Source organism: Sceloporus occidentalis, unplaced genomic scaffold, assembly GCF_023333645.1.
Source record: "Sceloporus occidentalis isolate IW3139 unplaced genomic scaffold, rSceOcc1.0.p SCAF_4, whole genome shotgun sequence".
In the NCBI taxonomy this organism is placed as follows: domain Eukaryota; kingdom Metazoa; phylum Chordata; class Lepidosauria; order Squamata; family Phrynosomatidae; genus Sceloporus; species Sceloporus occidentalis.
The window spans coordinates 143,748,561-143,762,463 of record NW_028316984.1 but is presented as its reverse complement, the minus strand read 5'-3'; the positions used below and the strand labels follow the sequence as shown (position 1 = coordinate 143,762,463).

Below are 13,903 nucleotides of genomic sequence, written 5' to 3'. Positions count from 1 at the left end.
CATTGCAGAACCCAGAAAAGAAGTACCTCCCTACAAAGATATATAAGCTAGCAGAAAGATTTTCCCACCCCATTAACGGCACAGGAACATCTTTGGGGGCAAGAAGCAGTGGAGAGGTAGGAGCAACATGGAGTAGGAAGGAATTGTGGAAAGACTGACCAATCACATCCTCAGAGGAGAAGCAGGCGCCCTTCTCACCATTGCTCCTCTCTCTCACACACACAAGCAGATTGCTAGACTACTACTACTCCTTTACTTTCAAGTTTTCTATTCATATTTGCAAGAGTCACGTTAGTACATTTCTACTCTGCTTTGTTTTCATTTACTGTAATATTCAGAGGCAGGCTTAATGCTGAACATAAAGAAAAGAAAAATAATGATCACGGAAGAAATACATACATTCTACCTAGACAATGAGGAAATCAAAATAGTAAAAGAGTTCCTGGACCCAGGATTAAACATTGATCAGAATGGAAACTGCATTTGAGAAATCAGAAGAAAACTAGGAATGGGAAGGACAGCTATGAAAGAAGTAGGCAAGATCCTAAACAGGAAAGATATACAAATGAACACTAAAGTTAGAATAATCCATGTATGGATGTGAAAGCTGGACAGTGCATAAATCAGGTAGGAAGAGTATCAAGTTATTTGAGATGTGGTGCTGGAGAAGAGTGCTGAAGATACAGTGAACAGCAAAACCAACAAACAAATGGGTCCTTGAGCATATCAAGCTGGAAATATCCCTGGAAGCCAAGATGGTCAAACTGAGGCTGTCATACTTTGGCCACATCATGAGAAAGCACAACTCATTAGAAAAGACAATAATGCTCAGAAAGGTAGAGGGAAATAGGAAGACGAGACGACCAGAGCCAGATAGATACATTCAGAGACGTCATGGGCATGGATTTGCAGGAACTGAGCAGTGGAGGATAGGAGGGCTTGGAAATATTACATCCACAGGGTTGCCATCAGTCAAGGCTGACTTGAAGACATTTAACACACATTTAATACTCCAGAGGACAGGATCAAAATTCAAAATGACCCGAATAGACTAGAAAGCTGGGCCAAAGCTAACAAAAGAAATTCAACACGGAGAAATGTAAGGTACTGCACTTAGGGCGGAAAAATGAAATGCACAGATATAGGATGGGGGGCACCTGGCTGAATGAGACTACATGTGAAAGGGATCTAGGAGTCCAAGTAGACCACAAGTTGAACCACAAGTTAACGGTGCGATGCGGCAGCTAAAAAGGCCAATGCAATTTTGGACTCTTCCAACTCTACGATTCTATGATTCTGTGGAGTCTATCACATGGAGGCCCTTCTGTATGGTAAACAAGCACTGCCCAAATGTCACACAAGCACCATGGATACGATCCTCATGGCACTATGGAAATGGAGTCGCGGCTCCTGCTCTGTTCCCGTCATGCACTCATAACTGGGGGAGCCTCCTGGAGTGCTTTTCTTATTAACAGCATAAATCATTAATAAGAAAAGTACTCCAGGAGGCTCCCCCAGTTACGAGTGCATGACAGGAACAGAGCGGGAGCCGCGATTCCACTTCCGTAGCACCATGGGGGATCACACCCATGGCGCTTGCATGACATTTGGGCAGCACTTATGTGACGTTTACCACATGGAAGGGCCTCCATGTGATAAACTCCTATGATTCTAACAACAACAACAAAGTTCAGAGATGCAGAAAGAAGAAGGCTGATCTGAAAAGAAACCCTTTGATTTGATTTAATAGGTTTGGAGAGCTGCATATGCTCAGAAAAGCAGCAAATTGATGGCCAATAGTCAAATGTCTTTGACTATTTCACTGGAACACAATTTGAAATAAGGCTTGCTGTTTTGCCAGAGGTGCAGAAAACAGGAATGAGTGTTTATTTATACATGTTTGATCTTTTTATTTTTCTTGGACTTCTCATTTAGGAACATCAGAAGAAACCCTACTTAAGAGAACATGAATTACAAATTACTTTTTGGTGTTTTCAAAGAGAGAGCTGTGCTAGTCTCTACTAGCATAAATGGGGGCGTGAAGGTAAGAAGCAAAGGAAGGATAACCTGCAAAACTAGCAGATTTATTTTAGCATGGGTTTTCGTGGATATCACCCCACTTCTTCAGAGGTTTTCCTCTTTAATAACATTTATCTCTTGACCACACTGATGTTGCTTGTTTACTGTGTCCCAGTTATCATCTGTGAAATGTTTGGGGAGGTTAGTTACACAGTTGAACATAATTTTATTTTGTGTGGATCAAAAGCTGTGTTAGGCCAGTTATCCCTCTGTGGTCTATGGAAGAAGATCTGGGAAGATTAGAGAAAGTACTGCCATAAAACATATAGCAACAATTTTACTACTTGGAATTTTACTACTTACATTGCTTGATTAGTAAACCTGCATAATTTGACCGGCTGCTGCCAGACTATATTTTAAACAGGAGAGGGGGTTAAGAAAGTTTTAAAGAGACAGTTGGGAGAATTAAAATTAAAAGTAGGTTTGTCTACTGTATATACTCATATAAAAATCCAGAAATTTTTGTCAAAAAATTGACCCCAAAAACCTGATTCAACTTATCCACAGGTAAATGTAAGTGCTGTACCTTAATTTATAAAAAGAGGAACCATCTCCTGTTGAAAGGGAAGAGCATAATCTGTCCTGGAAGCATTGTCCCCCTTCTGTTATCTCATCCTTCCAGACTTTAGTGTGAGCACAGTCATGCCTGCTGGAATTTTGTAAGTTCTTTGACACTGTTTTCCTCTGCTCCATCCTTAACATGATTTGTTACATACCCTTAAGTTTTACCCTCGACCTATACATGGGTCATATCAAAATCCATAATTTTGGCCCCAAAACCTGCCCTCGTTTTGTACATGAGGTCGATTTATAGTTGAGTATATACGGGTACTTTACTCTTCTGTTAACAGACATCCTTTGCTTTCTGACTGTCAATATGTTATTCTCTGTAATAGACATTGACTAGAACTTCAAGAAGAAGAGGAAAAAGGCAGATCCCATTACTATCTGGGTTTGTAATAATTTCATAGGTATCTGCCAAGCTCTAAGAGCAGCTTCTGCTGAGTAAAACTGAATATGTTTGAATCTCCCCAGACTGGAGTGTTACACAGATATGCACTGTGTGATGTTTTGTTGTTTTGTCCCTTCAAGCCATTTCTGACTTATGGCGACCCTAAAGCAAATGTATCATGGGGCTTTCTGCTGCTGAAAGTGTGTGACTTGCCGAAGGTCATCATTGGGTTTCCATGGCTAAGCGGGGAATCAATTTGTTGCTGTGTGCCTTCAAGTAATTTCCAACTTATGGTGTCCCCAAGGCAAATCTAGCACAGGCTTTCTGCTGCTGAGAGTGTGTGACTTGCCCAAGGTCACTAGTGGGTTTCTATGGCTAAGCAGGGAATCAAACCTCATGTCTTCAGGGTCATACTCAAACCACTACACCACAGTGACTCACTGTCTGTTTTATACAGTATATTGTTAATAGCAGGACCTCAAAGTGAATCAAATGTTTAAAAAAAAACCTTTGACTTTCAACCTAGTCACCAAAATAACTATCCTATGAAAAGGAATAAATGCGTTTCAAACTCGAGCTGAGAGTGTTGATTTGTACTATAGTAATGACATAAAATGGTGACGGGTCTAAAAACCATGTCCTAAGAGGAGTGTCTTGGGGAGCTGGATATGTTTAGCCTGGAGTCTCAAACAGTCCTCTGGCAAGGAGCAATTTTTCACTGTTCATTTCTCCAGTGGCTTCAAGCCAACTCTGGCAGCCTGGGAGTGACTTACAGCTGCTCTGAGGGTGTGCGTCATATGAATGCCATGCCACCAAAGTGGCTAGAACCCCCTCCTTTTGGCCAGTCTGTTTCAGGCCCATGATTCTATGATTCTAATATATAATAGAACTGCTTTTCTGTTCTAATAAGATAACCAAACTATTTTTTCAATTGGTTCTTCTTTAGCTATATTAACAAGTATTCATTCTCTCCTTGGCCTTTTCTAACATAGTTTCATCCATGACATGGACACGCAACAGGCTACTTTTAAAAATGTATTTTTTCCCTTTATGGTTTAAATGAAAATGGGATACAGGTCAAAAAATGTATACAAAAAAAAAAAGATTACTTAGCAAATGCATATGCAAGAATTTTTTTTCTTTTTGGTGACAAATTGCCAGTTGACAGAGTTTTAACAGGCTGAACAAAATATCGAGAGGAAGATGCGATCAATGCTTAATACCTATCCCATCTTCCAGTCATCCTGTTAACCCGATAGAACCGAGGATCATCCCAAACATACCACAGACCCTTACCTTGTTCCTGTGCAATGCTAGGTCGGTGAAAAATAAATCCCATATAATATACAATCTTTTGGAGGAAAAAGACGCCGACCTAGCCCGCATCACAGAGACCTGGCTGGGAGAGGAAAGTTGTGTCACCTGGGCTAAAACTCTCCCGGCCGGCTATGTGGTGAAGGAGCAGGTTAGGGAAAGTGGGCAAGGGGGAGGAGTGGCTGTTGTTCATAAAAGTCACATCACCTTGACCAGGAACCTGGTTCCGAAACTGAGACACATCAAGTGCATTTACCTGACCCTAAAGGCCAAGGACAGTCTGGGGATTCTGTTGGTCTACCGTCCACCCCGTAGCCTAACAGACTCCCTGGCTGAGCTGACACAGCTGGTCTTGGAGCTGGTGTTGGAGTCCCCCAGACTTCTTGTTCTGGGGGACCTCAACATCCCCTTCGAGGATGACTTATCAGATCTAACAGGTGCAGCTCGACAGTTCATGGATTCCATGACAGCCATGGGCCTGTCACAACTGGTTTGGGGTCCTACACATTGTGCGGGTAATACACTTGATGTGGTTTTCAGTACGGACCGAGAGCGTCTGTGGGCGGAAGTAAGTGTTATTTCCCCCTTGTCATGGATGAACCATTTCCTGGTTGAGGTAGGACTGAAGGCCATACTCCAAAAACCCCTCGGGGTGGAGGACCTATTAGAATGTTCCGTCCTCGAAGACTGATGGAATCCAAAAGGTTCTAAGAAGTCCTAGAGGGTTCTATGTTTGGGAACGATGGCGACTCTGTCAAAACCCTGGTTGTGCCAGCCCGCTTTAAATAGAAGACCCTGGTATACAAAAGATCTATGCCAGATGAAGCGGGCAGTGCAACGACTAGAGCGCTACTGGCGGAAACATCAGCGCATATCTGACAAGACACTCCATGAGAACATGTTACGTTCCTAAGGAGTGGCAATCGATGCAGCAAAGAATTCGTTCTGTGCTGCACGGATTGCATCGGCAGAGTCTCATCTAGCAGAGCTGTTTAGGGTGGTTAGGGAGTTAACTCAATCACCAGCCGCCTTGAACCCTTTATTAGAACCAACCAGAGCCAGCTGTGACACCTTTAATGAGTTTTTTGCTGATAAAATCTCTCAGATAAGGGCTGATCTTGATGCTGGGCTTGTGCCAGAATCACAATAAGAGGTATTCAGTGTCTCTGGAAACAAGGTTATACTGGATTGCTTTGAGTTTATGAGCATACTGGATCGCTTTGAGTTTTAAGATCTCTTCACTGGCTGCCAGTTAGCTTCCGGGCTCAATACAAAGTGTTGGTTATTACCTATAAAGCCCTATATGGCTTGGGCCCGAGTTACTTGAGGGAACGCCTCTCCCTACACAATCCGCCTCGCACCCTCAGAACTTTGGGGAAGTACATATTGGAGTACCCTATGGTGAGACTTGAATCAACTCACCAACGATCCTTCACAGCGGTTGCTCCAAATTACTGGAATAAACTTCTGAAAGAGATTCGCCTTAGTTCCACCTTGGACGTGTTCAAAAAATATTTGAAAACACATCTCTTCCATTTAGCATACTCTCCTGACTTCTTGAGAAAACTACCTCCTCACAGAAGTTACTTCAAGATGCTGGATCACGATTAGATATGATGTTTTTAAGATGCTATTTTACTTTGTACTGTATTTTACCCTGTATTGTAATGAATATTTGATGTTGTGAACCGCTTTGATCACTTTGGAAAGGCGGTATATAAATAAGGTATTATTATTATTATTAAAATTAGGAAATGCCCTCTTAACAAATTGGGAGATGCCTAGAGCTCGGGATCGCACACCAACCGCATGCTCCTATGATGTGCAGGTGGTGCCATTATAGAATGGCACCACCTACATGTTAGGTGTGTAGATGATGTGTGGGTGTCTGAGCACCCACACATCTCTTACAGGAAGGGACGTCATAAGGGTTGCAACGCAGTCCTTATCATGTCGCAAAAAGGAGCCACTCTATGCCGCTCGTTTTTTGCTGTGCAGTATTCCCGTGCCATTTGGTTGCTGTGGCAATGTTGCTCAGCAAAGAAGGGTGGCATTTCCTCACCTGTGTGTACCGCCCTTTAGTCTATATAAAACATGCTTGATTTGCACAGAAAACAGTATTTTCTGTGCAAGAATTAATGTTTCTGCATGGGAAATATTATTTTCCATGCAGAAAGGCCTGCTGGTTTTGACTCAAAACAGCCGCATGAAATTTTGTGCAGAATAAGTCCCAAAGTGCAAAGATTTTTTATCTCTCCTGGATTTTTAGAATCATAGAATCATAGACTCATAGAATTGGAAAAAGCCATAAAGACCATCCAATACAACTGCCTGCCATGCAGAAAAACACAATTAAAACACTCCAGCCTCTGTTTAAAATCCTGCAAAGAAGAAGACTCCACTTTCCAAAGCAGTGTGTTCCATTGTCAAACAGCTTTTACTTTCAAGAAGTTCTTCCTAATGTTAAGAAGGAATCTCTCTTTTCCTGTACTTTGAACCATTGCCCCATGCCCTAGTCTCTGGAGCAGCAAAAATTAAGCTTGCTCCATCTTCAATATAATACAGGCGCAGTACAGAGCACCAAAAAGAGATGCCGGGGAGGCATCTCTCCTTGCACCACAGCAGCACCGTAGCAACCAAATTGTGTGGCATTTGGACACTGCGCTGCTGGCACATCATCACTGCGCACACCATCTGGATGGTGCTGCGCAGCTGTGGCATGCCCATGACATGCTAGGGCTGCGAGGAGTGTACATGCCCTGCCCCTGCACAACCCTAGCATGTCATGGGTGCGCCGCAAAGGGCCCGTCTGTACCAGGCCATACTTTCAAACAGGGCTATCATACCACCTTTTAACATTCTCTTTTCCAGGCTAAATATACCCAGCTCCCTAAGCCACTCCTCATACGGCATGGTTTCTAAACCCTTTCGCATTTTGTTCACACTCCTCTGGATACATTCCAGCTTGTTAATATTCCTCCTGAATTGTGGTGCCCAGAACAGACAACATTATTCCAGATGAGGTGTGACCAAAACAGAATAGAGTGTGTCTATAACATCCCATCCATCCAAACACTATATTCCTATTTATGCTGCCTAGAATTGCATTGGCTTTTCTAGCTGCCACATCACACTGTGATGTCCATTACTGATTCTTCTTGTCTCAGCCCTTAAAAAAATAAATTTTAACCAGTTTTTAAAATATATTTTAATATTCTTTCCATCCCTATAGCCTATAATAGCTTAGTTAAAGTAGAACTCCCTCATACCATAATATGCTCAAGGCTAAGGGGGGATACAGATGGGCAGAAAGGGGCAGCAGCAGACAAACGCTGTGGCCTCCATGAGGCCTAAAAAGAATCAGCTCCAGGCAGATCCTTTTAGGTGGCGCGCGGGGCACCATTGCTGCCCTCGCATGCAACGATGACATCCGTGCGGTGCAGCATCGTTTGGATGCAACACTTCATGTACATCATCATGGCAGCCCCTGTGTGGACGGGGGCAAGCCATGATGGCACCCAGACACTGTGGTAGGGCTTGGGAGTGTGCAGACACTCCGCTTTCCTGAGCCCTAAAATCAGCCCCAGTCTATACCGGGCCTAAGTCTCACTTTGCACCATAAAACGGCTGATTCCAAATTCTTGTGTGTCTCTGGCATTATGAAATATAATGCAGTTAGTTAAAAGCCACACTAACTTGAGAATTCTGCTAATTGTAATTCAAAAAGATAACTTTTGAAAGTTCTGGTTGTGCACCAAGCTGCATGAAGCCCACATGAATATGACAACTTGCTGCGGGGTTTTAATATGCACTAATATGCAGCCTCATGAATTACACTCTGTGTTCACACTTGTGGTAAACAATGATAATTCATGAATCGGAGTAAGTAGAAGGTTTTAACCATAAAACACACCCTGCATTTTACATTTAAGATTTCTAGCCTATAATATAACACTTCATCTTATTTCTGCTACACATACACATATGCAACAGGTTTTACTGGAACTCTGTCCTCCAATTCCCTGAAAGTTCTTTCCTGGTAAAAGAAGGTTCTGTATTATTCTCAGAATGCTTTCATTTATTTCTTTTGGTTGTGGTTTTGAGTTTATTTCTTATTAAGCTAACATAGGCGGGATACAAAAAGGGCGGTCTCCCGCCACCCTGGTTTGCTGCACGAGGGGGCCGCAGCAAACAAACTGTGTGGCTCTCTCGCGCAGCAAAAAGAACCTGCAAAAAGCAGGTCCTTTCTGCAGCGCAAGGGCACCGAGACATGCGGACGCTAGGCGTCCATCACTTCAAAATGGCGGTGCCCGTATGTACAGGACACCACCATTTTGACACCCTCGTCACATGCAAGGGGCCCCTCACACATCATGATGGTGCCCCAAAGGGCCCGCCTAGCCAACGCCATAGCTAAGGGGGCTGCATATGTGTGTGTTTTTGTTTCTATTACACATTTCTTTATCACTGTGCAACTCCCTACACCTCCCACTGGCTACCAATACTTCCTGATGTGAGCAAGCTCCAGAGGAAGCATGACAGCCTCCCCTGAAGTTTCATTGAAGTGTGGTATGCTAGGGAAGATAATTGTAAATGAAAAGATATGGAGATATATATGCATCTCAGCCACCAATTTATTAAAGTGAGCCCAAGAACAGGAATGTAGCTATGGGAAGCCTCTTGATCTGATTCCATAAAAATTCTCTTCCCCCCCTTTCCATGAAATTTTCCTTCAGTCTTCTAATTTCTAGCATTGCAGAAAGTGAGACATTGGGAATTGTTCACACTTACAATGCCTTGATTTGCTATCTTCTCATTCCCTTGGTAACTCTGCCTGTCCCTTTTCATTAGATGTCTGAATGCTTCAACTGAAGGTTTAAATTACTGTAATGCTAGAAATTCAGAAACTGAGGGAAATTTTCATTTGGAAAAGACAGAAGTTTTGTTTGGTAGGTGGTGCCCACATTTTGTCATTCCCTATAGCTATATCCCTGCCCACCCATGAGATTTTCAGTAACATTTGCCTTCTTTTTGTACTTTTTAAAAGCAATTTTATCTGTGAGCTGCCTTGGGTCTCTTTCTGGAAGAAAGGCGACATAGAAATGAAATGAAATAAATAACATTTCTTGCCTATCATCTTGAATAAGAATAGGCAAAAATATCCCAAAAAATTTCCAAAAACAGTACTAGTCTGTATTGTACATACCTGCCTTCTCCGATTTTCTGTACTGTTGGCTAAGCCCTAAAGAAAGAAGAAACCATATATTTAAAGTAGCCAGTTGATGCTGTTATAAATACCAATTCCATAAACACATAAAAATCCCCAAACTCGCCTATTAAATTGAGTTTGTTAGTTGAGCGAGTGGGTTTCTGTTTAGCTCTCAGGCTTGATGTACTATAAGAATAAAAAGCAAATACATAATGCCTCTTTTAAAAGCCAGAGACAATGGACAACTCCTCTAAGCGAATTATATATGAGCTTGTCAATGTGTCCTAACATAGTCTTTCGAAATGTCCACCAAGGGCTCCTCGCCCAGTTTTTCACAAGTTCCAAATTGTATGGTTTTCTTGAGGTGTACTTACCTCTGGTGAACTGGAATTTGCTCCCATGATGATATCTGCCGCATATAATCCAGTTGCTTGATGTGGTACACAAGGGATACAGTTCTGTACTGACAATGCCTTTGACTGAAGCAGACAAGCAGGTGTTTAAAAAAATATGTGACTAATGACTCCACCCATTTTGAATTCCAAAGAGCATAAATCGTTCCCTCCCTCTTTTCCTCAGTCTGATTAAACTAACCATTGGAGTTAATTGCAGCCAAGACGTTGACATTACCACTGTTGTGACTTAAGAGACTAGACTGGTGTGACTATACATTTTTGTCAGTTGACAATATCCCTTTAGCTAATCTCTGAATTCTCAACAGCACAGGCCAGTTCTGCAGTTTAAATGGGCAGAGGCCTAGAGCCAAGGTGAGAATCAGGCAGCCTCCTAGATAGTGTTGAACTGTAACTCCCAACATTCATCACCACTATCTAAGGCTGCTGGGAGCTGCAGTCCAACTACAGCTTTAGGGTTGCATAGCTTCCACTCCCATCTAGATGGAAAGCTGAGAGCTAGGAGTTGGTTGAAGGTACAGGACCTTGGGGAGGAGGATCTCTTTAAGAGAATCCAATGCTGGTTTGCTGCCAACTATGGGGTGTCTATTTTCTCTCAAATGAAACAAAGAGTGCTTTACCTCTACATTTCTTGAAACTTGGAGAGGCAAGAACATTTATTTAACAATACAAATGAGGTCCTGGTTCACAGACAAATGTAATACACCCAATTTAGCTAAAAAATAAGGACTTCGGGTTCCATTGATTTCACTCAACAGGCATTTCCCTAGAGTTTTAAAAGTGCTTTATATTTTCTAAATGGTGCCTAGGTTTTGGTCTTCCCATCATACTTCCAGTACACCAACCTACAGTTCCAGGATGAAATTGAGGTAGAGTGTCTCAAGATTTCCATTTTAAAAGCAGAGCCATATTAGTTTGTTACCATGAACACAACAAAGCCTGGAAGCTCACATTTCTGCCATGCACAGGAGTGCATTTGCCCAATTAAAGTTGTGTGCCAGCTGCCCCCATTGCTAAAGGCATCAGATCTGACAAGGATGACTCATGTCTTAGTTACATCCTGTTTCAGTTACTGTACTTTACCTGGGGCTGCTTTTAAAGAGTGCTGTCAAGCTTCAGCTGATCCAAAGAGATGCCACCATTCTACTGACCAGTTCTAGTTGTTAGAATTGTACAACAAGCTCTACTGTCTGCCAAGTGTTTTCAGGCACAATTCAAAATGTTACTTGTGATCTTTAAAGCCACTTACGCTTGAGATCAGGGCATCTGAAAGACCATGAACTTTATCGCACCCGCTTTTTTCATACAGGAAGAGGACGCTCATGTGCAAGCGCGCGACCACCCCAAAAAGGATTTTACCGCACACGAAAGCATCCTCCAAAAGGCCCCACTCCGTCACCTGGCACCTAGCCATCCCCATTCAGTGCTGACAGGCGCCATTTTTGCCTGACAGAACTTTTTCATCAGGCAAAAATGGCACCCATCAGCACTGAATGGGGATGGATTGTCGCAACAGAACAGAACAGAGCCTTTTGGAGGACACTTTTGTGTGTGGTAAAATCCGTTTTGGGGCAGTAGCACACACACATACACGCGCACACACGAGCATTCTCTTCCCGTGCCGGTAACATTGAAAAAAGTGGGTGCAATAAAGTCCCATATCTCTTCTATATTGTTCATGCCTTGAGATCTTTGGAGAGGTTCCTCCTCTCTGTCTCACCATTCTCACAGGTACATCTGTACACAAGAGAGGAACTCCCTCCATAGAGAGGCTAATAATAATAATAATTAATAATAATTTGTTTTATTTATATACCGCTATTCCAAAGATCATAGCGGTGAACAGCAAGTAAGCTAATTAGCAAGTAAGCTAATTTGCCCCCAACAGTCTGGGTACTCATTTTAGCGACCTCGGAAGGATGCAAGCCTGAGTCGAGCTTGGGCCCTTTTGCTGGTCTTGAACTCGCAACCTTGTGGTTTTGAGTGAATGGCTGCAGTACAGGCATTTAACCACTGCGCCACCAGGGCTAGATTAAAAACCTCTGTTGTACCCATTCAGTGGCAAAGAAAGACTTTTTCTCTGTTTGCTTTCAACAGGCCTTTGAGAACTAAATCCATTGGGTGAAAGGCTTTTATAGTGTGTCTTTTTATTGTTTGCTTGTTTGTTTGGCAATGTGTTTTTAAAATGGTTTTAATTCTAATGGCTGAGATTCTGCATCACATATTTAGGTATGTAACCCCTTAGCTACATAGCTATGTAGAGTCTCCCAGTGCAACTTCCTCCAATTCTGCACTTATTGGGATCTATTCCCTGGTCAATCTGGAATCCGCTGGGTAATCTTGGGCAAGTTGCACTGGAAGCAGTTGACTAACCCCCCCTCCCAATCAGAAGCAGAGTCCCTGGAGATCACTTGTGGGAGATGGGGTGGAAACATCAGTTAGCTGCTTCCTGACAGACAGGGGAATAGACCTCTGTTGATAACAGAAACTGCTGCCCAGTAAGTGACAACTGGAGGACTTTCATGTTTCCTAAGTATTTCCTAAACTAGTGAATGCACAGAGATCATGAATACAAAACAGTTACAAATGTGTAACTCAAGGTTATAGATTTGTAACTACCTTAGTGAACTTTTATGTTTTAAAAATGTAGATTTTTATCTGTAGCTGTACGCTGGGGGGAAATGTGAACAATATGGGAAAGTAGCGGGCTGCAAAATTAATAAATCCAAAACAATGATGTTAACAATGAATATTTTGGATAAAGAGATAAAGAAAATTACGGTTATAATAAGTTTTTTTTTTTTAAGGGAAACAAGTGAAATACTTAGGAATTACACTTACAACAAAAAACACAGAATTATTTCAAAAAAGTTACAATAAAATTTGGAATGAAATTAAAGCAGATTTAAAGATGTGGCAAAACCTTCATATCTCCTGGTTAGGTAGAATAGCAACTATAAAAATGTCAGTACTTCCCAAAATGATCTTTCCACTTCAAAGTATTCCTATTATTACAAACGACGCCCCCTTTTATGATTGGAATAAAGAGATAACTGAGTTTATTTGGCAAAAGAAAAAACCTAGAATAAAATTAAAAACTCTTCAAGATTAAACCGATAGAGGTGGATTGTGTTTACCCAGTTTAAAGTGGTACTTCCATGAGTGCATTTTGGATTGGCTGACGGACTGGGCTAAATTGGAGAATAGCAGAACATTAACTGTAGAAGGGTTTGGTGTGAGATTTGGCTTTCATGCTTACCTCTTTTACAATAAGCTAAAAGTTGATAAAAGCTTTAACAATCATTTTGTTCATAAAACACTACTGCGAATATGGATCAGGTATAAAACAAGATGGTGCCCCAAAGTTCCATTTTGGACCTCTCCGGGAGAAGCTTTTTTGAGAAGAGAAGTTTATAGCAAAAAGAAATGGATTCACTACGCCAATATTATTGAAACTGACCAAGGTAAGTACAAGAGGAAATAATTAAAGATGGTTTTTCATGCAACTGGTTTGCGTATAGACAATTTGTTGAGAGATATAAAATGGATAAAAAATTAATTGGAATTGCAATGAGTGATCAAGAATTAGAGAAAATAGTCAAGGAAGACAAAAAAAAGGATATCCACATTTTATAATTTAATTTTAAAATGGGAATTGGAAGACAAGACACTTAAAGTTTTTATGGTCCGATGGGCAAAAGACCTGAATCAAAACATCATCTTGGAGCAGTGGGAGAAGAAAATGAGAATTAAATATACAGTTAATGTTGAAATTAGGGGAAACTGTTCCAAATCAATGTACAGGTGGTATTTGACCCCATACAGGCTTTGTAAAATGTATAAAGGAAATAAAGGGCTATGCTGAAAATGTAGTTCAGAATTAGGCATATATATGTATGTGTGGTGGACCTGTGAAAACACTAAAAAGTTTTGGAA

General features: G+C 41.6%; 1 protein-coding gene across 1 annotated transcript in view; it reads right to left on the bottom strand.

Moving 5' to 3' along the window:
* The window catches only part of LOC149314773 (cytosolic phospholipase A2 epsilon-like), a 70,429-nt gene extending 59,138 nt beyond the window's left edge, over positions 1–11,291 (bottom strand). The window contains exons 1-3 of the mRNA XM_089523144.1: positions 11,217–11,291; positions 9,929–10,033; positions 9,552–9,587 (exon numbers count right to left, since the gene is read on the bottom strand). Of these exons, the coding sequence (XP_089379270.1) occupies positions 9,552–9,587; positions 9,929–10,033; positions 11,217–11,291 (216 nt within the window). The remainder of the gene's footprint in view (positions 1–9,551; positions 9,588–9,928; positions 10,034–11,216) is intronic.
* Between the last annotated feature and the right edge of the window lie 2,612 nt (positions 11,292–13,903).